Source organism: Trichomycterus rosablanca, chromosome 3, assembly GCF_030014385.1.
Source record: "Trichomycterus rosablanca isolate fTriRos1 chromosome 3, fTriRos1.hap1, whole genome shotgun sequence".
Classification (NCBI taxonomy): domain Eukaryota; kingdom Metazoa; phylum Chordata; class Actinopteri; order Siluriformes; family Trichomycteridae; genus Trichomycterus; species Trichomycterus rosablanca.
In genome coordinates, this window is record NC_085990.1 from 49,291,213 (window position 1) to 49,317,625 (window position 26,413).

Here is a 26,413-nt window from a genome sequence, read left to right on the forward strand (position 1 = left end):
TGCCAGGAGGATGACTTTTTTTTTTTTGCCAGGAGTAAATTTTTTAGTCAGTTTCCTCTTCATATTATTATTGTCACTGTCACCTCAGGTTTACTCATTTGGGGGTTAAGATTCAGATTATTTCATTTTCATGTTTTACTACCACTTTGCTCTGGTTAGGATTGCGGCGGGTCCAGTTTCCCCCCACAGACATAGCCAATCATGTCTGTAATGCCAAGTTCACACTACATGACTTTCCAAGTCGTCAGGTCACTGTACAGTTCACACTACACAACTGGATCTCTTGTAATTGGGAGTCTTTCAAGTCGGTGTGGCTTTCACACTACACGACTGATCTGCGATAGGGGGTCACTCACTACATGATCTATCACCAACTGGAATCACAGGCGAGCTTCTCTGGTCTCCCAAACTACGTTTAGTCACGAAAACAAACGAGAGAAGTGACGAGGGGTTTAATGATACCACGTCCAAAAATGCACGTCAACAAGTAGCGAGCGATCAAAGTTTGTGCTCTGATGTGCAGCGTAAAATCAAGGAGAAAAAAATTTATGAATCTGAGTGGATTTGGCTACGCAAACAGCATGGATTATTTGTTCTACAGATAAGATAAGATAACATATAGATTCCCCTATAGTGAGTTGGAGGTTAATAAATATTTTTTGCAATGCAGCGTTGGTGTTGTATTTTGTAGAGAACGATAAGGTCAGAAATACTGTAAAACTTGTGTGTGTGTTGATGTATTCTGATATAAACTATATTATGCCCCTGTCCCACCTTTTACAACTCCTCCCCTGCAAATCCTGTTGGCTGTTCGACATAGCACTCATTGCCAGTTGGCCAACTCATCCAGATATTTGACATGCTAGATATATATCTTCAGTCGGCGAGCCACTCGGATCGAGTTGTTGAGTAGTTCACACATAGCAATTGAGAGCCGAGTTTCGATCGTCGAGTGAACGCCGAGTTTCTCCCAAGCCGGCAAAACTAGCCCCGACCGGTCAGCGAGCGAAAATCAGAAGTCAGAATTGTAAGTCAGTTTGAATAGAAGTGTCTGCTAAATGGCAAAAATGTAAAACATTCATAGGTTTGTGTGGCCTATTAATCAACATTGTTTCAGACGTCTTTATTAGCACTTCAGCTCGTATACAAGTATGGCACTTTTGAAGCATTCATAATTTTAGTAAACTATTATTTTTGTCTCTTAAAAGCCTAAATATAATTGCATCTGTAATGCTGGGTGGATGGCCCCTCCTGGCAGCCCTGCCTGCACAGCAGATGTGGATGAATGTAACCTTCCCAACAAGCCCTGCTCCACTAACCCTCCTGTACAGTGTTTCAACACACTGGGATCTTTTTACTGTGGTTCATGTCCAGCAGGTAAGACCTGAGACGACTTCTAATATTATTATTATTATTATTATTATTAATATTATTATTATTAGTAGTAGTAGTATTATATTGAGGTACATTCTATGTATGGGTTTAGCACAGACCTTCAGATTATCTGATAAACTGAAAATTAGTGGTTTTCTAAAACTAAATTTTATTTACAATTATTGTAATTATTTATTTATTTATTCACTCATAACACCCTCTGGTTATTCAATGTACTTGGTAAGGCAATTTACTTATTTCAACATTTTATTTCATCCAGCCATGTTAAATTTAAACGTATATTGTTTTAAACTTTACTATAAAATTTAAGCATTGACCTTAAAGTTTGAAATAAGTGAAACATGCATTTATGGCATTTAGCAGACGCTTTTATCCAAAGCGACTTACAGTATACTATCTAAGCAATTCAGGCTTAAGGGCCTTGCTCAAGGGCCCAACAGTGGCAACCTGGCAGTGGTGGGGTTTAAACCAGCAACCTTCTGCTTACTAGTTCAGTATCTTAACCGCTAGGTTACAACTGCCTCATGCAATATATGCAATAATTTTTTTATCATATCCTTATAAATGCATAAATTATTAAGCATACATACAAAAACAGTTTGTGTAACATAATGAAATGATTTTTGTAATTCCTCTGTAACTCCTTCAGGTTGGCAGGGCAATGGCTACAGCTGTCAGGATGTGAATGAGTGTGACACTAACAACGGCGGATGTTCTACCTCCCCCATGGTGCCCTGCCTGAACACCATGGGCTCATTCCACTGTGGACAGTGTCCACCAGGTATAAGCTTGATTTAATGCTTACATTTTAACTGATTTAAATAACTCATAGCATGCTAGTTTGAATTTTCCATCAGCTCTTTATTTACGTAACACTGTTAGTGTCGGTCTGATCATTAAAAACTAAACACTGTTATTTTACACCTTTATATACAGTGCGGGTGAAATATTAAACAGTTTGTTCTTTTAGAGCGTGCAGCATACTTTAGATTGACACACATAATGTCTTTAACTTTGTACTGATGAATGTGAGGTATGCATTTAATAGCATTAACAGTGGAAAGTATTCAGACACCGGGGGGACAATTTGTGATTCCACAAACATTAAAAACTGTGTCTATTTTTTCCAATGACTTTCATATTTTTGTTTCTCCTTTTTAGTACATACTTACATAATATGTACTCTTTTTAGTACATACATACTTAGTCATATTTATTAGTACGAAGTGAAATATACATTGTGGTCAGTGGTCATGTACCATATTAAACCGTTTTAGTGGAAATTATTAGTGTATTTCCAAATTTACAACAAGTACTTATTTCAGAGGCACATTAACAATAAACTAAGTGTACTTAAGATTAAAGGGCTTTTATTTTATTACACTTTTATTTTATTTTATTACACAAAGTTTATGTTTGTTATACTAAACATATAATTTAGCAAATACCAATGCAAATTAATTCATTAATTCTCACAGTTATTATTATTAGTAGTATTATGCTTGGGCGGTGCAGCATTCTGTTATGCTAGTCTACCACGGCTGAAATCTGGGTTTAAAAGTCAGTCTGGGTTTGGGTGTGGAGTGAAGGCAGGTGTGATTGAAACACATTTGATTGGCATCTTGTCCAGGGCAGCCCTGTTTTGCACCCAGTGTTTCCCTGTGAAAGCAGACTTGTGACCCTGACCAGGATGAAGCTGTTGATAAAAAAAAATTAAATAAATTCAATTATTATATTTATTATCATAATTTTAAATCAGAAAATGACAGCTAGACTATTTGAATTTAAAAATGACTTTTAACTGTGAGTAACACGGTTTGTTATTGGTAGATGGGCAGCTTTGATGATTTAAATGTATTTGTATGATGTCTACATTACTTTAAACACTTACATTGTCTTTTTTATAGGTTATGAAGGGGATGGGAAGACTTGCACTCAGTCTAATATCTGTTCTACTAACAATGGAGGATGTTATCCACTGGCTACCTGTGCTTCTGTCCCAGGTGTCACACACAAACACACTAACATTTTACACACTTTTACGATCGGCGCTCTTAACAGTAGCACATGATCAGCAAAACTTAGGAGACTTTAAAGTCATTTGGAGAGGTATTTACAATTTAAGTGCAACATAAAATCCTGCTAACACAATTACTATTAAAGTACATGAGATGCAATAACATGCGACAGTGATTTTTAAAGTACGATATTTAAAAGTGCAGTTTGACCAAATTTGACATTGACATCAATCTTTATAATCCTTTTTCAGCTTTTTCTTTCAGTGGGGTAGTGACTTCCATTAATGTATCGACCTCTATTGGGCTTAATTATTTAAAGAATCAATATCAGAATTAGCTTTATTTTCTAGGTATGTTTGCACGTACAAGGAATTTGTTTCCGTCTGTTGTTGGCTCTCTATAATATACAAACAATACATTATACAAAGCACTAAGCAAACAACGTACAAATTATAACATGCTACATACATTTTGCATATATACAAAAATGAGAAGAATAGAATATAGAATGCCTTTATTTGTTATATATACAGATACAGTTGTACAGTACAATGAAATTCTTTCTTCGCATATTCCAGCTTGTTTGAAAGCTGGGGTCAGAGCGCAGGGTCATCCATTGTACGGCAACCCTGGATCAGACAGGGTTAAGGGCCTTGTTCAAGGGCCCAACAGTGACTGCATAGCAGAGCTGGGATTAGAAGTAGATTAGAAGCTGGGTACCATGGGAGTAATGACTGCTGCTAGTGTAACAACTTACATTTAATTACAACTATAAAATTGTGTGACGTTCTTATTTCTTAACATTTTTGTATCCAATAAATAAAACGATAAACCCAATAAATAAAAAGACAATTATATATATATTGCTCTGAATTGCAGGTTTTTTTATACCCCAGTCTTAAAACCCCAAGTTAAACTGAATGTAGTGTAACCCCCTACATTAATGCTTATTAATTGTAAGTAGGTGCTAATTAAGTCCACTACCTTTCTAGGAAGCAACATCCCTACATGCACTTGTCCCCCTGGCTATATTGGAAATGGATTCGGACCTGCCGGTTGTACCCAGATCATCGACACCTGTGGCACCAATAACCCATGTGTCAATGGCCAGTGTGAGGTAAACACCAAACCTGTACAGTATTTGTCTTAAAATATCCTCCGGTTTGTTCTTTTACTCTGAAAAGACATGAGCATCGGTTCGGTGTGTGTTTTCCAGAACACGGCCACAGGATACGTGTGCCACTGTGATCCAGGCTGGACGGGCCGAAACTGTGACCAGAACGTTAACGAGTGCGCAAGTAACCCCTGCCAGAACGGAGGCACTTGTACTGATGGCATCAATGGCTACACCTGTACCTGCACATCGCAGTGGACAGGCCCACAGTGCCAGACTCCACAACAAGGTGTGTTTGAGAGGCTGGTCATTAATGCACGACCATGTAATCAGTGGCCAGTGATAGCTCAGTGGTTAAGGTACTGGTTCAAGCCTCGCCACCACCAAGTTGCCACTGTTGGGTCCCTGAGCAAGGCCCTTAACCCTCAATTGCTCATTGTGTAAGTCGCTTTGGATAAAAGCGTCTGCTAAATGCTGAAAATGAAAATGTAAAATGTAATCAGAACTTCTAGTAATTGACTTGTGTGTGTGTGTTTTAGAGTGTGGAGGGGTCCTGGAAGGTCTGTCCGGCACTTTCAGCTATCCCAACACTCCTGGGCATGATGAGTACGACCACATGGTCAGCTGTGCCTGGGTCATCCGAACTGATGCTAACAAGGTCAGTGCTCATCTCTAATCCAGTCAGATCAAACCACTGGTTTTATGATAGATATAAAATAAATAAACATGCAGCGTCTCTTTTATTCTGCCAACAGATTCTGCGGATCACGTTTCCTTTCTTTGATTTGGAGCAAAGCTCCTCCTGTAGCTTTGACTTCCTGCAGATCCATGATGGTGAAAGCGCCTCTGCCTACATGCTTGGCAAATACTGCGGTACCAATGCTCCGGCTGAGCTCTTCAGCTCCCACAATTCTCTGTACTTCTGGTTCCGTTCTGACCACATTGTAAGCAAAGGTGGCTTCACTGTAGCCTGGCAGTCCCAAGACCCAGGTATGACTTATCATGATTTATTCTGATCTCCTCTTACATTTCTGACTTCTAATATTATTCAATAAAAATATATGTACATGGGTCAGCTGGGTGCCCTCTAACAGGCACAATTGGCTAATGCATTGGCCTCCAGCCTGCTGGGTGAGAAAGACTATGTAAGGACCTTGGTTGCCACTGATCAGCCATAACATTAAAACCACCTCCTTGTTTCTACACACATTGTCCATTTTATCAGCTCCACTTACCATATAGAAGCACTTTATAGTTCTACATTTACTGTCCATCATGACATTGTTTCTCTACATACTTTTTTGGCCCCCTTTCATCCTGTTCTTCAATAGTCAGGACCCCCACAGGACCACCACAGTGCAGGTATTATTTAGGTGGTGGATCATTCTCAGCACTGCAGTGACACTGACATGGTGGTGGTGTGTTAGAGTGTGTTGTGCTGGTATGAGTGGATCAGACACAGCAGCGCTGATGGAGTTTTTAAACACCTCACTGTCACTGCTGGACTGAGAAGAACCAGTACTTACTTTAAAATCAATCCTAAATTTGAAACTGGGTGATGTGTTTCCTATTGCTGGTTTTCTGTTAAAAGTTGAGCGGCTGCTTTTTAAACAATTGAAGTCTTGTTAAAGCTCTTTCACTAAAGCAAGTATACAGAGCAGTGCAAAAGTCCAAACTGGATAAAACAAGAGCATGAATAATTCTCTGTTATTCATATCTTATAGACATCAATTGATATCTAGGTGGCACGGAGGCTCAGTGGGTAGCACTGTTGCCTCACAGCAAGAAGGTCCTAGGTTCGATCCCCAGGTGGGCCGGTCCTGGGTTTTTCTGTGTGGAGTTTGCATGTTCTCCCCATGTCTGTGTGGGTTTCCTCCGGGACATGAAAACTATACATCTCAACTGTTACCCCTGAATTATTTGAGCTGTGTACTCCAGTGTGTCATATAAATAAGGATTTTTTTCTCTTTTTCTCTCCAGTATGTGGCGGCCATCTGACCAATCCATATGGTGACATCAAGTCACCTGGTTACCCGGGCAATTATCCACCGAACCGTGACTGCTACTGGACAATAGATGTGGGACCAGGACTGTTAATCACCTTTGCTTTTGGAACTCTTAGTCTTGAGCATCATCCTGACTGCAACTTTGACTATCTAGAGGTAAGTCAATAACCATACAAACCTACAGATGAGTGACTCCTACTAAGATCCTCGGCCGGCATAAATTATACAAGTATCTGGTACAGTACAGGACTAATGGAACACCATTCCTAAGGGGACGTTCACTTCATATGCTACAAAACAGCTTTTGCGCTGGCTGTGCAATTGTTTCCTTTTAAGTGTGGTGGTGCCTCTTTGCTAGCGATGCTCAAAGTTCAGTCCCAGTTTGCTGCTGACCTTTTCAAAGCACCTCCAATGAGACAAACCGTTTCATATCATGTTGTAAAAGTGACTCAGGCGGTACGAACATGGAGAAGATGATTCTCATAGTTTCTCAGCACCCCGAGCTGTAAAACACAAGTTTAAAAGTGTCCCACCACACAGTGAGGAAAATATAGCTACACTTAGATACATGTGGATGCTTTCAGAGTGGATTTGATAGTTTAAAACGTACATCTGGTAATCTACAGTGAGTGTGTTGTGATGACGTTTCACTCAAGCCGCTCAAGCCCAGTGCCGAGCAAAGTGGCAATTTGAGCCCAAGTTAGTTTTATCATTACAGTAATAATAATAATAATAATAATACAATTTAATTAATAAGCACCTTTCAAGAAACTCAAGGACACTGTACATCTACAGGCCAAGAACAGCATGGAAATTAATCAACATAAATAAATAAATAAATAATAATAAAAAAAAAAAACAGACAACAATCAATTTAAAAATAAAGAGGAATATATAATATATATAATTACAGAAATATAATAAGGGGGCACTCAGGTGGTGCAGTGGTAAAATACGCTAGCACACCACAGCTGGGATTTCGAATACATTGTATCGAATCTCAGCTCTGCCATCTGGCTGGGCTAAGCGCCTACAACGATTGGCTGTTGTTCACAGGGTGGGAAAAGTCAGACCGGGTTCCTCATAACCGATGCAGTTACGACCTCTGCTGGCTGACTGATGGTGCCTGCACAGAGTCGAGGAATAATGCTGATCAGGGTGTGGCTCTCCGTACACAAAGCTGATCCGCATATGAACTCGCCTCGTGCAGGTGAAAAGATGTAGTCGGTACTGCACACGTGTCGGAGGGGGCGTGTGTCAGTTGCGAAGCTCTTCAGTCAGCAGTGGAGGGTTGTATCGGTAGAGGTGAAGCATAACGCAATCAGGGTAATTGGATATGACTAGATTAGGGGAGAAAATGGGGGGGGGGGTGGTATAACAAGGAAATAGAATAATTTTTAAAGTACTGATTTGCAAGTACCATTTTTTTTAATTGTGCAAGTGGACACAAATCGTGCCAGCAAAATAACCTCTATGTCATGGCAGAGCGAACATACCCCCTTACTATAACAGTCAGGAGTTTAAGCTTGTACCGTCCTCTTAGTGTACATCACACATGACTTATTACACAAGAAGAACTAGACGATTAAGCGGCCTTTAGTGCCCCAGTGATGAACCCTATTTTAAAATTATTTCCTCTTTCTATCCTGATTTGAAATTAAAGTAAAGCTGGTCTGGTTTGCTTTTATACAATTGGCACAGAGTATGGTAGGATGTTAATTGCTTTTCATGAAGTACACCCAACTGAAAGCATGTTCACATATATGTTTAGGTCTCTTCTTTCATTTAAGTACTGTGACAGTGACTGTCTAAGCAATTGAGGATTAAGGGCCTTGCTTAAGGGCCCAACAGTGGCAGCCTGGCCGTGATGGGGTTTGAACCAGTGACTTTTCAATTTCTAGTCCAGTACCTTAAGCATTAGGCTACAACTGCCCTATTTGCCCCTCATTTGTATTCCATCTGTTTGTCCAAGCATATTTGTTGTACTTTGATTGTAGCTTTACTTTTATTAAAGTAAAATCCTTCACTAGAATTTACTGTTTGTTCTATAGATCAGAGACGGCCTGCTTCCAGAGGACACACTTCTGAACAGATACTGCAGCAGCGGTTCTCCTCCACCACTCCAAACCACAGGTCCTGCTGCCTGGATCCACTTCCACTCCGACTTTGTTGTCAGTGACCAGGGCTTCCACATCACCTATACCACCTCTCCATGTGAGTACAGCTTTTATTGGTCAGCTCTAAAGACTGACACAGCACGAATCATATGATACTGTTAAACAGTATATAACAGCACATATGACTTTTTTTTTTTAATCATTACAGTGTGTAATGTGCTGTTTTTATTACCGACAGCACTTCTCTCATGATTAAAGCTGTAAATGTTGCACTTTACTGCCATGTCATGGCCTCGTAAAGTGGTTATAAGTGTCTTTTATAGCTAGTAAATGATCAAGGGCATCAATCAGAGATTTCAAAGGTCATTTAAAAAAGTAATATGATTTTTTTTGGTAAATCTTACCAGAAATACAGATCAATACACTGACATCTATGGCATTTAGTAGACACTTTTATCCAATGCGACCTACATGAATACAGTTCAAGCAACTGAGGGTTAAGGACTTTGCTCAGGAGACCAACAGTAGCAACCTGGAAGTAGTGAGGCTTAGGGCAGCGGTTCAGTGGTTAAGGTACTGTACTAGTAATCAGAAGACTGCAGGTTCAAGCCGCACATCTGCCAGATTGCCACTGCTGAGCCCTTGAGCAAGGCCCTTAACCCTTAATTGCTTTGAGTGCATACTGTCACAGTTGTAAGTCACTTTGGATAAAAGCGTCTGCTAAATGCTGCAAATCTAAATGTAATGTGAATGTGAACCAGCAACCTTCTGATTAGTTGAGTACCTTAACCAGCTACCACAGAGCCTTAAAACAGTTAATAAGTATAAGTTTATTTTCCTTGTTTAGAAGTCGGTTGTACCACTTTTGGCAGCATGATGCTGCCACCACCATATTTTGCTGTAAAAATGGTGTTACCTGGGTATCATGCCTTGTTAGACCTGCGCATGACATACGGAATTAAAGCTAAAGTTTGTGTTTAACCATAAAACATTTACATTTTTGGCATATAGAAGACGCTTTTATCCAAAGTGACTTACAGTACTGTGACAGTATACTGTCTATGCAATTGAGGGTTAAGGGCCTTGCTCAAGGGTCCAACAGTGGCAACCCGACAGTGATGAGGCTCGAACCAGCATCCTTTTTGATTACTAGTCCAGCACCTTAACCACGAGGCTACAGCTACCCACACCTGTTATTCATGTTGTTGAACAATTAAGAAATTGTATTAGGCTTTTATTTTTTTAGCAAAGATATTTTCTTCAGCTTTATTATAAAGGCAGTTCAGGTGGAACACCTTGACTGTGATGGATTTGTGGACATTGGTTTCAGTCAAAGTCACTAAACTAATCAACAAACAGTATCAATAAGTGTTACAGTGATGCCGCTCAGGTGGCGCAGCTGTAAAACACACACGATAGGATGTATTCGAGATCCCAGCTCTGCCTGCCGTCTGGGCTGAGCGGCCACATGAACAACGATTGGCCTGTTGTTCAGATAGGGGTGGGATATTAAGCCGGATCAGGTCTCTCTCATGACTGATGCAACTATGACCTCTGCTGGCTGATTGATGGCGCCTGCACAGGACGAGGAAAGAGTGCTGATCATGGTGTGTCTCTCTGTACACAGTGCTGCTCCGCATATGCGCTCGTCAATTGTAGGTACGGCTGCTGCCCACGTGTCGGAGGGGGCATGGGTTAGCTTTGTTCTCCTCAGTCAGAGCGAGGATCGGCATTGGTGGAGAGGAAGCATGACTCAATCAGGCAATTAGACGTGCTAAAGTCGGGAGAAAATGCATAAACAAAAAATATTAGGGCTGTCAAACGATTAAAATTTTTAATCGCGATTAATCTCAGAATTTCATATAGTTAATCGCGATTAATCGCATTAAAAAAAATCTGTGTAAATGTTATAGAAAACAAGGATTTTTAAGTGAAATGTTACAATTAAAATGGTGAACACATTTTATGCTAAATGTACTGATGTTAAAAACTGCTGGGACAAGAGAAAACTGTAAGGGAGTTTTATTCACTCACATACTAGGCAGTAAATGTCAGATTGTAGGTTAGAATTTCTCCATCAGCAAACATTGTAGATCAGCGGTGCTTTAGGTGGGATAAGGCGTAGTTATTGTATCAGACTTGTCTGTGGTTGTATCGTGACGATGGTTTGATGGACGTTTCTACACGAAGTGAGTGTGTTTTGACCCTTTGGGGCTTCCATAGTTCATGAACTAACGTGCTTGACTCAGCTTTCCGGTATTCGGTACAGAAGAAGAAGTTAATTAAGTGTAATAAAGTGTTCTGCTCCCGACAACTTGTGAATATAGCGTGTATTTATTTCTTTATTATGCAAGTGCATCACTACCACGATCGGTTACATTATGTTAACAAACCGCAAATGAAAAACGGTGGCAAGTCCGACATTAAAACGTTTGTTCTACCAGTCAAGTGTCAACATGAACTAGAATCTGCGTTAACGGCACTAATTTTTTTAATCGCGTTAAATTGAGGTCGCGTTAATGCGTTATTATCGCGTTAACTTCGACAGCCCTAAAAAATATATATAGAAAAAAAAACAGTAGCTATTCTACTATGGCCCTTTCTGTTTGTTGAGTCTTGTTGAGTCTTTGTGAGGAACAGAACTAAGCCCAACTTACACTACCAGTCAGATTTTTAAGACATCTATTCATAATTGCGTTTTTCTTTAATTACATAGTAGTGGTACCCTAATAGTTCCCTATTTACCCTAATTTATTTACTGTGAAATATAATTGTATATACTTTATATTTTATATAATTTTGTATATTTTAGGCAGTGACCCATAATGTGCATCTTTTAAATACGATAGAAATAGTTACCTTTCACCTTTTATGAACTCTTGGTGTTCTGTCAGGTGCACCTCTTAACCATTACTGTATGAAATGTGTGTTTTAGCTGACCCAGGATGTGGAGGAACCTACACAGACACTCAGGGCGTAATCATTTCCCCCAACTGGCCCAATAACTACGCACATAACAGGCAGTGTATCTATCTGATCAGGCTGGCTCGGAGTGAGCAAGTGTCCCTCACCTTCACCCATATGGATCTGGAACTTCATACTGGCTGTGAATTTGACTATGTGGAGGTATTTCATGAGACAGATTAAAAGAGTAAAGAGAACACGTTCAGTGTTAGTGTGATAATTACTGTGTTCCTCTGTGTTCCTCTGTGTTCCTCGTTACAGGTGCGTGATGGTTTAGCAGAAACAGACCCGCTCATTGGAAAATACTGTGGCAGCACCTTACCAGCCCCCATCCTGTCCACTGCAAACACCCTGTGGATTCGCTTCAAATCTGACAGCTCCGTCAGCCACGCTGGCTTTAGGGCAGTATATGACATCAGTAAGACTATTAGTTTATATTATTGTTTTATTGTTATTTAAGTATTTTAGGGTGTCCCAAGTAATCTTGTGTAAAGAAGCTATTGGTGGTTATGTGTCCATATACACTGATCAGCCATAACATTAAAACCACCTCCCTTTTTCTACACTCACTGTCCATTTAAGCTCCACTTACCATATAGAAGCACTTTGTAGTTCTACAATTACTGACTTTTTTTTAGCCTGCCTTTACTCTGTTCTTCAATGGTAAGGACCCCCACAGAGCAGGTATTATTTAGGTGGTGGATCATTCTCAGCACTGCAGTGACACTGACATGGTGGTGGTGTGTTAGTGTGTGTTGTGCTGGTATGAGTGGATCAGACACAGCAGCACTGCTGGAGTTTTTAAATATTGTGTCCACCCACTGTTCACACTATTAGACACTCCTACCTGGTTGGTCCACCTTGTAGATGTAAAGTCAGAGACGATCGCTCATCTATTGCTGCTGTTTGAGTTGGTCATCTTCTAGACCTTCATCATTGGTCACAGGATGCTGCCCACGGGGCGCTGTTGGCTGGATATATTTTTGGTTGGTGGACTATTCTCAGTCCAGTAGTGGCAGTGAGGTATTTAAAAACTCCAGCAGCGCTGCTGTGTCTGATCCACTCATACCAGCACAACACACACTAACACACCACCACCATGTCAGTGTCACTGCAGTGCTGAGAATGATCCACCACCTAAATAATACCTGCTCTGTGGTGGTCCTGTGGGGGTCCTGACCATTGAAGAACAGCATGAAAGGGGGCTAACAAAGCAAGCAGAGTAACAGATGGACTACAGTCAGTAATTGTAGAACTACAAAGTGCTTCTATATGGTAAGTGGAGCTGATAAAATGGACAGTGAGTGTAAAAACAAGGAGGTGGTTGTAATGTTATGGTTGATCGGTGTAATGGTTGGATTTGAGAACTCAGCTGGATTTCTTTTTCTCTTTCAGACTGTGGTGGAACTCTGTCTGGCTCTGGTCAGATCCGCACACCCCTTCACCCCGACCCCTATCCCCACAACAAAATGTGTGAGTGGGTCATCAGTCAGCCCACAGGCTACGTTGTGACGCTAAACTTCCTCACGTTTGACGTTGAGGGCAGCAATGACTGCACATATGACTATGTGGAGGTACAAATCTTTCCTTCTGTGTAGTAAATAAAGTCATGTAACCAAAAGTTGCACTGATCATTAACATCGACTCATTTAGGTAAGAGACGGCGCTACGTCCAGCTCTCCGCTGATTGGCCGATACTGTGGAAACCAGGTCCCTGCTATGATTGAGTCCTCAGAGAGTTACATGTACATTTCTTTTGGAACTGATGCTTCAATCAGCAACCATGGCTTCACAGCAGAGTACGGATCTGCAATAAAAGGTCATGTATCCCTTTGTTAGTGCAACACATCGTCATTTCTGAACATTTGTAGTAACTTTTAATGATGTACAATGTCAATAACTCGTCAATAACTATTGTATATTTAGTACTTGTGTGGAAAAAACAAAGTAATAATAGTTTTCTAAGCAACTTAAGAGTCTTCATTATGTAAAAATATAACAAAATCAATGCAAAAACAGTGCATAAAAATGAGTTAACATTGTAGTGGTTTAAAAGATTCAAAATTTGGCTAAACATTTGTGTTAAACATTATTTTTTCAGCATATTATACAGTGTAAGCACTTTAGTTATTAACTGAAAAATGTTTATAGTTGATGTGAATCAGAATTTTAAAAATCTATGTAGTAAAACTATACACTTTGAAATAGAATAGAATAGACATTTACATTTACAGCATTTAGCAGACACTTTTATCCAAAGCAACTTACAACTGTGACTAAACACAGAGGCCCAACAGGGACAACTTGGCAGTGGTGGGGCTTGGACCATCAACCTTCTGATTACTAGTCCAGTACTTAAACTGCCCAGCTACCAATGTCAGTCTACTTCTAGATTAGAATATAAAAATATACAGTATCTTTATTGTCAATCACTGCCTATATTAAAAATATGTGGCAAAAAGAATGGGAAAAGCACAAACAGAACAAACTCTACAACATCCACCCCAACATCCAAACACGACCAAAACTGCTGACTTCAAAGAGATTGGAACAGACGACATATACAAGATGTCGTATTGGGCACTCTGGCCTAACACATACACACCTGGTGAAGGGAGAACGCCCCATCGATGTGTGACCACTGTAATACACTGATATGTGACCACTGTAATACACAAATAACCATTGAACCATTTAACATTTATTGACAGGGTGCACAAAATATAACATAGAACGACAAAGACTTACCAAATACAATGGTTGAAATTTTTAACAAAACCAAAACAGAGACTCTGATCAATACAATATACAAAATACAAAACACAAGACTGATAATGCACATCTAGAACTAAACACAAAAAGGACACTAGACAAAAAACATGAATAAATAACCTGTACATAATCTAGGTACTCAACTTGCCATGAGAATGACCAATGTGTAAACATGGCGTTAAACAACAAACAAACAAAAAATATATCTTTATTGTCACTGCACAAGTGCAACAAGATAAAGTTTCAAATTTTTTTGTTTTTATGTTATAAAAAAAATAATACATTTTTATTTTAATTTACATTTTTGGCATTTAACAGATGCTCTTATCTAGAGCTTCTTCCACAGTAAACATTTCCCTTCTCTAGTTTAAGTACACAACAGTCCAAAAATACAAATCTGCTGAAAACCTGGTAGAACAAAGGAATGGGTAGGATATTTTTTTACAGATAGTAAAAGATTAGTAAGTCCATGTTAGTTCTCAACTTAAGTGCTTAGTAAAGAGGTGATGAAGGTTTTTAATCATCTTTGAAGATGTTGAGAGACTCATGTTCAAATTGACATGGGAAGTTTGTTCCACCACCTGGGTGCTGGTACAGAAAAGAGCCTTGATGGTCATCTTCCTCCAGTACTGGGTGGAGGATCAAGACGAGTGAGACTTGATGGTTTGTGGTTTGGAGGTTGCCTGGTACAGAGAAGGGTTTTATGAATTTGCTAAGGTTACCTGGAGCCTGTCCATTATTGTTTTAAACTGAATTTCGGCGGCTACAGTAGGCCAGTGAAGAGAATGCAGCAGTGGGGTGATGTGGCAGTGTTGTGGAGCAGTATAACATAGTTTACAGATATAATTTATAAATTACAGATATAATTTAGCAGATAAAAGCAGAGCAGTGCAGAATGTGGACCAAACTGATTTTAATATATTTTATAAAGAAAAATGAGTGTTGTCACCTCTGATTAGTTAATAATAGTAATAAATAATAATTATAATATTTTATATTACATGCTTTCAAAGCTCTAATTTGTCACTGACCTAAATATCTAAAAAATATTTTTTTTTTACCTTCTTTTACACAGTTTACCTCTAATTCTGATCACATTCTATCAAATGTCATCAAACAATAAACACCAGAAAAACTGTTTATGGTACTTACCAAGGTTCTAGAAAATGGTGAAACACCAACCTTCAAATGAACAACAGGCATCTCTACTTGTCTGTAAACTCTTAAAGCAGCCTTACATTACCATTCAGGCATCTACCCTGAGCAGAGCATTAGCATCTATGTGTTAAAAGACGTCTGGTACGTCTACCAAAATCACTGACTATACCTGTATACAAGAGTAATACATGCCAGGTCACTGTAAGTAATCCTCTGTGATGGTCTGATTTCATCTACAGGCTGTGGAGAAACACTGACAGATTCTACAGGCTCCTTTACTAGCCCAGGCCACCCTACCAGCTACCCCCATGGTGCCAACTGCTCCTGGTACATTTCAGTCACGCCGGGAAACATCATCCGACTGTCCTTCACTTCTTTTAACCTGGAATTTCACACCAACTGTTATTTCGACTACGTGGAGGTCTATGACAACGGCACTGCTGAGACTGGCCATCTTTTGGGCAGGTAAGAGCAAAAGCACTGAGCAGATCTTTGCTTTAACCAATTTAAGCTCCAAAAAATTAGAAAACACAGCACAAACTAAGACATTTTTGAATGTATTTAGTGTTTTTAATAATTTTATTTTTCATTTCCCTTTGTTAAGATACTGTGGACGATCAGTTCCTCCCTCACTGACCAGCACTGACAATTTCATGACTGTTCTGTTTGTCTCCGACTCCAGTCTGGCAACTGAGGGCTTCTCTGCCAGTTATGTTTCTATTAATGCCAGCACAGGTAAGATATATGTACACATATGGCTTAAAAGATATGTATGTATATATGTACTATATATATATGTCTGGGTGGTAATATACGTATATATGTCTATATATGTTTATATATACAGTGTATCACAAAAGTAAGTACACCCCTCACATTTCTGCAAATATTTCATTATATCTTTTCATGGGACAACACTATAGACATGAAACTTGGATATAACTTAGAGTAGTCAGTGTACAGCTTGTATAGCAGTGTAGATTTACTGTCTTCTGAAAATAACTCAACACACAGCCATTAATGTCTAAATAGCTGGCAACATAAGTGAGTACACCCCACAGTGAACATGTCCAAATTGTGCCCAAATGTGTCGTTGTCCCTCCCTGGTGTCATGTGTCAAGGTCCCAGGTGTAAATGGGGAGCAGGGCTGTTAAATTTGGTGTTTTGGGTACAATTCTCTCATACTGGCCACTGGATATTCAACATGGCACCTCATGGCAAAGAACTCTCTGAGGATGTGAGAAATAGAATTGTTGCTCTCCACAAAGATGGCCTGGGCTATAAGAAGATTGCTAACACCCTGAAACTGAGCTACAGCATGGTGGCCAAGGTCATACAGCGGTTTTCCAGGACAGGTTCCACTCGGAACAGGCTTCGCCAGGGTCGACCAAAGAAGTTGAGTCCACGTGTTCGGCATCATATCCAGAGGTTGGCTTTAAAAAATAGACACATGAGTGCTGCCAGCATTGCTGCAGAGGTTGAAGACGTGGGAGGTCAGCCTGTCAGTGCTCAGACCATACGCCGCACACTGCATCAACTCGGTCTGCATGGTCGTCATCCCAGAAGGAAGCTGACGCACAAGAAAGCCCGCAAACAGTTTGCTGAAGACAAGCAGTCCAAGAACATGGATTACTGGAATGCCCTGTGGTCTGACGAGACCAAGATAAACTTGTTTGGCTCAGATGGTGTCCAGCATGTGTGGCGTCGCCCTGGTGAGAAGTACCAAGACAACTGTCTCTTGCCTACAGTCAAGCATGGTGGTGGTAGCATCATGGTCTTGGGCTGCATGAGTGTTGCTGGCACTGGGGAGCTGCAGTTCATTGAGGGAAACATGAATTCCAACATGTACTGTGACATTCTGAAACAGAGCATGATCCCCTCCCTTCGAAAACTGGGCCTCATGGCAGTTTTCCAACAGGATAACGACCCCAAACACAACCTCCAAGATGACAACTGCCTTGCTGAGGAAGCTGAAGGTAAAGGTGATGGACTAAACCCAATTGAGCACCTGTGGCGCATCCTCAAGTGGAAGGTGGAGGAGTTCAAGGTGTCTAACATCCACCAGCTCTGTGATGTCATCATGGAGGAGTGGAAGAGGATTCCAGTAGCAACCTGTGCAGCTCTGGTGAATTCCATGCCCAGGAGGGTTAAGGCAGTGCTGGATAATAATGGTGGTCACACAAAATATTGACACTTTGGGCACAATTTGGACATGTTCACTGTGGGGTGTACTCACTTATGTTGCCAGCCATTTAGACATTAATGGCTGTGTGTTGAGTTATTTTCAGAAGACAGTAAATCTACACTGCTATACAAGCTGTACACTGACTACTCTAAGTTATATCCAAGTTTTATTTCTATAGTGTTGTCCCATGAAAAGATATAATAAAATATTTGCAGAAATGTGAGGGGTGTACTCATTTTTGAGATACACTGTATATATATATATATATATATATATATATATATATATATATATATATATATATATATATATATATATATATATATACACAGTATATCTGGGTGGTATATATACACATATGGCTTGAAAGATATGTATATACGTATGTGTATATGTACAGTGTATCACAAAAGTGAGTACACCCCTCACATTTCTGCAGATATTTAAGTATATCTTTTCATGGGACAACACTGACAAAATGACACTTTGACACAATGAAAAGTAGTCTGTGTGCAGCTTATATAACAGTGTAAATTTATTCTTCCCTCAAAATAACTCAATATACAGCCATTAATGTCTAAACCACCGGCAACAAAAGTGAGTACACCCCTTAGTGAAAGTTCCTGAAGTGTCAATATTTTGTGTGGCCACCATTATTTCCCAGAACTGCCTTAACTCTCCTGGGCATGGAGTTTACCAGAGCTTCACAGGTTGCCACTGGAATGCTTTTCCACTCCTCCATGACGACATCACGGAGCTGGCGGATATTCGAGACTTTGCGCTCCTCCACCTTCCGCTTGAGGATGCCCCAAAGATGTTCTATTGGGTTTAGGTCTGGAGACATGCTTGGCCAGTCCATCACCTTTACCCTCAGCCTCTTCAATAAAGCAGTGGTCGTCTTAGAGGTGTGTTTGGGGTCATTATCATGCTGGAACACTGCCCTGCGACCCAGTTTCCGGAGGGAGGGGATCATGCTCTGCTTCAGTATTTCACAGTACATATTGGAGTTCATGTGTCCCTCAATGAAATGTAACTCCCCAACACCTGCTGCACTCATGCAGCCCCAGACCATGGCATTCCCACCACCATGCTTGACTGTAGGCATGACACACTTATCTTTGTACTCCTCACCTGATTGCCGCCACACATGCTTGAGACCATCTGAACCAAACAAATTAATCTTGGTCTCATCAGACCATAGGACATGGTTCCAGTAATCCATGTCCTTTGTTGACATGTCTTCAGCAAACTGTTTGTGGGCTTTCTTGTGTAGAGACTTCAAAAGAGGCTTCCTTCTGGGGTGACAGCCATGCAGACCAATTTGATGTAGTGTGCGGCGTATGGTCTGAGCACTGACAGGCTGACCCCCCACCTTTTCAATCTCTGCAGCAATGCCGTCTTTCAAAGACAGCAGTTGGATGTGACGCTGAGCATGTGCACTCAGCTTCTTTGGACAACCAACGCGAGGTCTGTTCTGAGTGGATCCTGCTCTTTTAAAACGGTGGATGATCTTGGCCACTGTGCTGCAGCTCAGTTTCAGGGTGTTGGCATCTTCTTGTAGCCTTGGCCATCTTCATGTAGCGCAACAATTCGTCTTTTAAGATCCTCAGAGAGTTATTTGCCATGAGGTGCCATGTTGGAACTTTCAGTGACCAGTATGAGAGAGTGTGAGAGCTGTACTACTAAATTGAACACACCTGCTCCCTATGCACACCTGAGACCTAGTAACACTAACAAATCACATGACATTTTGGAGGGAAAATGACAAGCAGTGCTCAATTTGGACATTTAGGGGTGTAGTCTCTTAGGGGTGTACTCACTTTTGTTGCCGGTGGTTTAGACATTAATGGCTGTATATTGAGTTATTTTGAGGGAAGAATAAATTTACACTGTTATATAAGCTGCACACAGACTACTTTTCATTGTGTCAAAGTGTCATTTTGTCAGTGTTGTCCCATGAAAAGATATACTTAAATATCTGCAGAAATGTGAGGGGTGTACTCACTTTTGTGATACACTGTATATGTACCCACTTTTCTGCACACTGGGGTGGTGCCCAGACAGATCCAATGAAATTATGATAGCAAAGTGTATGATGTTTACGGATGGATGGACAGACAGACAGACAGACAGACAGACAGACAGACAGACAGACAGATCGACAGATCGATTGACATCAATAGATATGAACATTGTAGGTTTATTACCACTGCATTTTATCATTGTTTTGACATTATGGACTAAAGAATGTTGCTGCTGTTTGTCATTCTTACGTCTCTAGACTGCAGTACAGTGTTCACAACCCCTACCGGAGTGTTAACCTCACCAAACTACCCCAACAACTACCCCAACAGCCGCGAGTGCATCTACAAAATCATTGTGGAAGTCAACAACCAGATCATGCTCAACTTCACAGACTTCGATATAGAATCCAGCAGCAACTGTCAGTTTGACTATGTGGAAGTCAGGTGAGGAACCACTCAGTATGATCACAGCATGATCAGATTCCTGAATGCGGGTTCATTATAACCACTTCTTTGCTTGCAGAGATGGGGGCTATGAAACATCACCTTTAATCGGTCGCTACTGCTCAAACAGTCCTCCACCTTTAGTAATATCTCACAGCAATAGGCTGTGGGTCAAGTTCCGTTCTGACCAGATCATCAACTTCAGGGGCTTTTCTGCACACTGGGATGGAACACAGACAGGTGTTTATTACTTCATTAGATAAATACATTCCACTCAGTAAGCCTTTTTGGTTAATAGTAACTCTTTTCTGTGTGCAATAGGTTGTGGAGGAACTTTAACCACCAGTAATGGTGGTTTCACCTCGCCTAACTACCCCCTGCCCTACCACCCCAACGCTGAGTGCTACTGGCACATCAAAGTCAGTGGAGGAAGTCGAATCCAGCTCAACTTTGGAGACTTTCATCTGGAATCCAGCTCTGGCTGCTTTTATGATTACTTAGCGGTGAGAATAGGAATGAAGTATTTATGTCACTTAAGCTGGTTAAAGCCTTACAATGGTTGTATAAGGTTGTTAAGCCTTTTAATGGTCATATGAACATGGAGGGACTGGAAGCTACAGTAAATCTCTTGTATGAGAAGATATACTGTATAGGCTCATACACCGCATATCACTGTACTATATACGAGGGATCTTCAAAAAATGTCTGCACTTTTATATATTGGTTAGAAGCGGTGAGGGTGGGAGGAGTAATCGGTCTCTCTGAGAGACTGAGAGACGCTTATAGTCCGGATTTAGCTCCATCTGATTTCCACCTTTTTGGACATTCAAAGAAGCTTTAAGAGGAAGAAGATTTTCATGTAATGATGACGTGAAGGCAGCACTGCATCAGTGGCTACGCTCTCAACCACAAACATTTTTTGCTGAAGGCATTAAAAAAATTGGTACGACACTAGAAAAATGCATCGGAGGGTGATGATGTAGAAAAGTGATGTTATTTGTTTTTATAATTCTTAATAAATAAAGTTTAAAAAATGCTGAAACTTTTTGAAGAACCCTTGTAGTATTTTTAATTGCAAAATAAACAACCAATGCTGTTGTCAGTATTAGTAGAAATTATGCAGCCTATATGGTTGGAGGATTCTTGTTTTGTTTTGGTTCTAATGCAGCCTTTTGACCAAGATAAGAATTTAAATTCAACTATTTGGACACCTCTGGTCAAATGCATTGTTTTGTATGTTTTCTAAGTTTGTTTGTTTGTTTATTAGGATTTTAATGTCATGTTTTATGCACTTTGGTTACATTCATGACAGGAACGGTAGTTACTCATTACACAAGATTCATCAGTTCACAAGTTAGATGTCAAACACAGTCATGGACAATTTTATATCTCCAGTTCACCTCACTTGCACGTCTTTGGACTGTGGGAGGAAACCGGAGCACCCGGAAAAAACCCATGCAGACACGGGGAGAACATGCAAACTCCACACAGAAAGGACCCAGACCGCCCCACCTGGGGTTCGAACCCAGGACCTTCTTGCTGTGAGGCGACAGTGCTACCCACTTAGCCAAATATCGTACAAAACTGAAGCACATTTATATTAAAACACATTTTAAGCTTGGACTACAACATCAGCATAAACAGAGCATGCCTAGCCAAGTTGTAGCCAAGGTTGCTGGTTCAAGCCCGACCACTGCCAGGTTGCCACTGTTGGGCCCTTGAGCAAGGCCCTTAACCCTCAATTGCTTAGACAATATACAGCCACAGTACTGTACATCACTTTGGATAAAAGCGTCTGCTAAATGCAGACAATGCAAAATGTAATGTAATGTATGTCTCACAAAATCATTAGTGTTCTCTATTTGCAACACGGTGGCTGGGTGGGTAGCGCTGTCGCCTTACAGCAAGAAGGTCCTGGGTTCAATTCCTAAATGGAGCTGTCCGGGACCTTTCTGTGTGGAGTTTGCATGTTCTCCTCGTGTCTGTGTGGGTTTCCTCCGGGTTCTCCGGTTTCCTCCCACAGTCCAAAGACGTCAAGTCAGGTTAACTGGAGACACTAAATTGCCCCTAGGTGTGTGTGTGTGTGTGTGTTTGCCCTGTGATGAACTGGTGACCTGTTAAGGGTGTTTTCTACCTTTCACCCGGTGAATTGTACCCACCACAACCCTGAATCAGATACAGTGGTGGTAAAACAGACAATGAATGAATGAATGTTTGATAGACAGATAACTAAGCCCTACTTTAACTAAAATCAAACAGCTGATTTTTTTCAAGGCTTCATTTGGGATGCTCTCAGTCAGCATGAGCTAGGCTTTATGTTTTAACCAGAATAATCTGTGATTTGGATGTTTGTATGTTTACAGGTGTATGATGGGAACAGTACCAGCGCTCGTGAGCTGGCTAAACTGTGTGGAAACGAGATCCCCAGTCCCATTAACTCCACCAAAGAGCAACTGTTTGTGAAACTACGTACAGACAGTGTCATCAGTGCGGGAGGATTTGTTGCCTCTTATACTTCCAGTAAGTAAATGGATTTGATTTTGCCTAATTATTTTTATTTATTTATTTGGATTTTAATGTCATGTTTTATACTCTTTGGTTCCATTCATGACACAATAAGTAGTTACTGGTTACACAAGATTCATCAGAAGTTTCATAGACAATTTTGCATCTCCAATTAACCTGACTGCACATCTTCAGACTGTGGGAAGAAAACCGGAGCTCTCAGAGGAAACCCACACAGACACAGGGAGAACGTGCAAACTCCACACATAAAGGACTTGGACCGCTCCACCTGGGAATCGAACCCAGGACTTTCTTGCTGTGAGGTAACAGTGCTACCCACTGTTTGTTGTTGGGGCGGCACGGTGGCTAAGTGGGTAGCGCTGTCGCCTTACAGCAAGAAGGTCCTGGGTTTGATCCCCAGGCGGGGCGTTCCGGGTTTTTTCTGTGTGGAGTTTGCATGTTCTCCCCATGTCTGCATGGGTTTCCTCCAGGAGCTCTGGGTTCCTCCCGCAGTCCAGAAACATCCAGTCAGGTTAATTGGAGACACTGAATTGCCCTATAGGTGAATGGGTGTGTGCATGTGTCTGCCCTGCGATGGACTGGCGCCTCGTCCAGGGTGTTACTGTGCGCCTTGCGCTCATTGAAAAAGCTGGGATAGGCTCCAGCACCCCCCCGCGACCCTAATTGGATAAGTGGTTAAGAGTGAGTGAGTGAGTGAGTGAGTGAGTGAGTGAGTGAGTGAGTGAGTGAGTGAGTGAGTGAGTGAGTGAGTGAGTGAGTGTTTTTGTTTTTAAATTAATGGGATTTTAATATTTCCAATACATCTGTATAAATATGTATGTATAATAACACCACCCTATTTGTCCTCTACAGATTGTGAGGGTGTGGTCATTGCCAACCAGACGAATGGCATAATTGAGAGCCAGAATTTCCCCAACAACTACCCAGTCAATGCTGGATGCAGCTGGACCATCCAGACGACCATGGGCAACACCATCAACTACACCTTCACTGCTTTTGACCTGGAAGGTCCTGCTTCCAGCTGTTATTTTGACTATTTAGAGGTCAGTATCAACTGAAACCTGAAATGTAATTTATTCTTACATCATCAGAATTGCTTTTGCATTTTATTTTGCATCTTGTCAGCATTAAAACCAGGTTAAACTATCACAATATAAATTAAATTGTGGAATCGGTTTCATCTAAATCCACAGGCTTGTTATATAATGCTGTGGCGAGTTTTTAACAGCCAATCAGTCACATTCACTCATCGAGCAGATCTTACAAAAAGTGCGCTGAGTTTTGTGCTTTTGAGTTCCCTTTTTACCATGGAAATCCAAACAGCCATGACATCATGGGGCCTACTGGAGGGTTAGCAGCTCGGCTGTCGGCTTATTTAGAGTTTCATTCCTCAATCTGCCTCCAGCAACAGTGACCTGCTTGTTCTCACAGCACTCATTCCTAACAAAACAAAAAAACGTAAAATCTCTTGTACACCGATCAGCCATAACATTAAAACCACCTCCTTGTTTCTACACTCACTGTCCATTTTATCAGCTCCACTTACCATATAGAAGCACTTTGTAGTTCTACAATTACTGACTGTAGTCCATCTGTTTCTCTGCATGATTTGTTATCCCCCTTTCATGCTGGTCTTCAATGGTCAGGACCCCCACAGGACCACCATCTACAAGGTGGACCAACTAGATAGGAGTGTCTAATAGAGTACATTGAGTGGACTCGGCACAACACACACTAACACACCACCACCATGTCAGTGTCACTGCAGTGCTGAGAATGATCCACCACCTAAATAACACCTGCTCTGTAGTGGTCCTGTGGGGGTCCTGACCATTGAAGAACAGGGTGGAAGCAGGCTAAAAAAGTATGTAGAGAAACAGATGGACTACAGTCAGTAATTGTAGAACTACAAAGTGCTTCTATATGGTCAGTGGAGCTGATACAGCTGGACAGTGAGTGTAGAAACAAGGAGGTGGTTTTAATGTTATGGCTGATCAGTGTATGTATTCTGTATGTGATAGCTCAGTGGTTAAGGTACTGGACTAGTAAACAGAAGGTTGCCGGTTCAAGCCCCGGCACCACCAAGTTGCCACTGTTGGGTCCCTGAGCAAGGCCCTTAACCCTCAATTGCTCATCGTGTAAGTCGCTTTGGATAAAAGCGTCTGCTAAATGCTGAAAATGTAAATGTATAAAATCTTGTTCCCATGGTGTCGTGCTCAAAACAAAAAGACACCATGTGTGCAGAAGTATTTATGGACCTCAGCTTTGTGCATATAGGCATAGTTATGCCAAAACGAGAGCATTATATAGCATACACACACATACATTTAAATAATAAATGTCAAACGTCATCACATTTGTTCTATATCAGTAACTGTAACTGTTTTGTGCAGCTTTATAATGGCCCAAATGCACAAGCTCCTCTGATTGGTAAGTTCTGTGGGAACACGCCTCCTCCATCAAGCACCACCACCAGCAGCAGCCTGCACATCGTGTTCTACTCCGACTACATTGTTACCCGTCCTGGCTTCCAGATGCTCTGGTACCAGAATGGTAAGATCCCAACACAATAACACAGTTGCACAATGATACAGCTGCACAAAAGCACAGTTAAACCACAGTATAGATACAAACACAGCTATACACTAACACAGTGAAATTAAACTAAAGCTACACAATAACACAGTTAAACCACAATACAGTTACAAACACAGCTACACAATAATACAGTTAAACAATGATAGGTACAAACACAACTAAACAATAACTCACCTAAATTAAACTACAGCTACACAATAACACAATTAAACAACAGTACAGCTACACAAAAGTGCAGTTAAACCACAATACAGATACAAACACAGCTATACAATAACACAGCTAAATTAAACTATAGCTTCACAATAACACAGTTTAACAATTATACAGCTACACAGAATCACAGTTTAACCACAAACGTATACAACCACAGTTTCACAATAACACAATTCAATCACATCACAACACTACAATAGTACAGTTAAACAATGATACAGGTACACAGATAAAGTTAAGCCACAATAAAAACACAGCTCTACAATAACAGGTTAAATCACTATACAGCTACACAATAGCACAGTTAAACAATGATAAAGCAACACAATAACACAGTTTAATCACAATACAGCTACATAGTAGCACAGTTGAACAATGATATAGATACACAAAAGCACAGTTTAACGACAATACAGATACAAACACAGCTAAACAAGAACATTGATAAACCACAACATTGTTTCAAGACAGCTAGACAACAACACAGTCAAACCACAACACAGATACAAACATATCTGTACAATAACACAGTTAAACCACAGTATAGATACAAACACAGCTATACAATAACACAGTTAAATTACACTAAAGCTACACAATAGCACAGTTAAACAATGATATAGCTACACACTAGCACAGTTTAACCACAGGACATATACAAACACAGCTAAACAATAACACAGATAAACCACAACATAGCTTCAAGACAGCAAGACAACAACACAGTCAAACCACAATAACACATTCCACACTACTAGAACAATTCAACCATGGATTCTTTCACATCCCTGAAGAGATTTTTACGTGTCTGTTAAAGGAGCTTTTTTCGGTTTCATTATTGTGCATTTTGTTAAGGATTTAGTGAAACAAAATAAA

At 40.6% G+C, this 26,413-nt stretch overlaps 1 protein-coding gene across 1 annotated transcript in view; it reads left to right on the forward strand.

Moving 5' to 3' along the window:
• cubn (cubilin (intrinsic factor-cobalamin receptor)) overlaps positions 1-26,413 on the forward strand; it is an 80,485-nt gene that overhangs the window by 7,105 nt on the left and 46,967 nt on the right. The window contains exons 7-27 of the mRNA XM_062991407.1: positions 1,209-1,377; positions 2,045-2,176; positions 3,303-3,398; positions 4,406-4,530; positions 4,630-4,816; positions 5,067-5,185; positions 5,283-5,517; positions 6,508-6,689; positions 8,585-8,747; positions 11,586-11,776; positions 11,876-12,032; positions 13,010-13,188; positions 13,268-13,433; positions 15,784-16,009; positions 16,149-16,279; positions 20,011-20,197; positions 20,277-20,437; positions 20,519-20,700; positions 22,561-22,717; positions 23,576-23,766; positions 25,117-25,276. Of these exons, the coding sequence (XP_062847477.1) occupies positions 1,209-1,377; positions 2,045-2,176; positions 3,303-3,398; positions 4,406-4,530; positions 4,630-4,816; positions 5,067-5,185; positions 5,283-5,517; positions 6,508-6,689; positions 8,585-8,747; positions 11,586-11,776; positions 11,876-12,032; positions 13,010-13,188; positions 13,268-13,433; positions 15,784-16,009; positions 16,149-16,279; positions 20,011-20,197; positions 20,277-20,437; positions 20,519-20,700; positions 22,561-22,717; positions 23,576-23,766; positions 25,117-25,276 (3,496 nt within the window). The remainder of the gene's footprint in view (positions 1-1,208; positions 1,378-2,044; positions 2,177-3,302; positions 3,399-4,405; positions 4,531-4,629; positions 4,817-5,066; positions 5,186-5,282; positions 5,518-6,507; positions 6,690-8,584; positions 8,748-11,585; positions 11,777-11,875; positions 12,033-13,009; positions 13,189-13,267; positions 13,434-15,783; positions 16,010-16,148; positions 16,280-20,010; positions 20,198-20,276; positions 20,438-20,518; positions 20,701-22,560; positions 22,718-23,575; positions 23,767-25,116; positions 25,277-26,413) is intronic.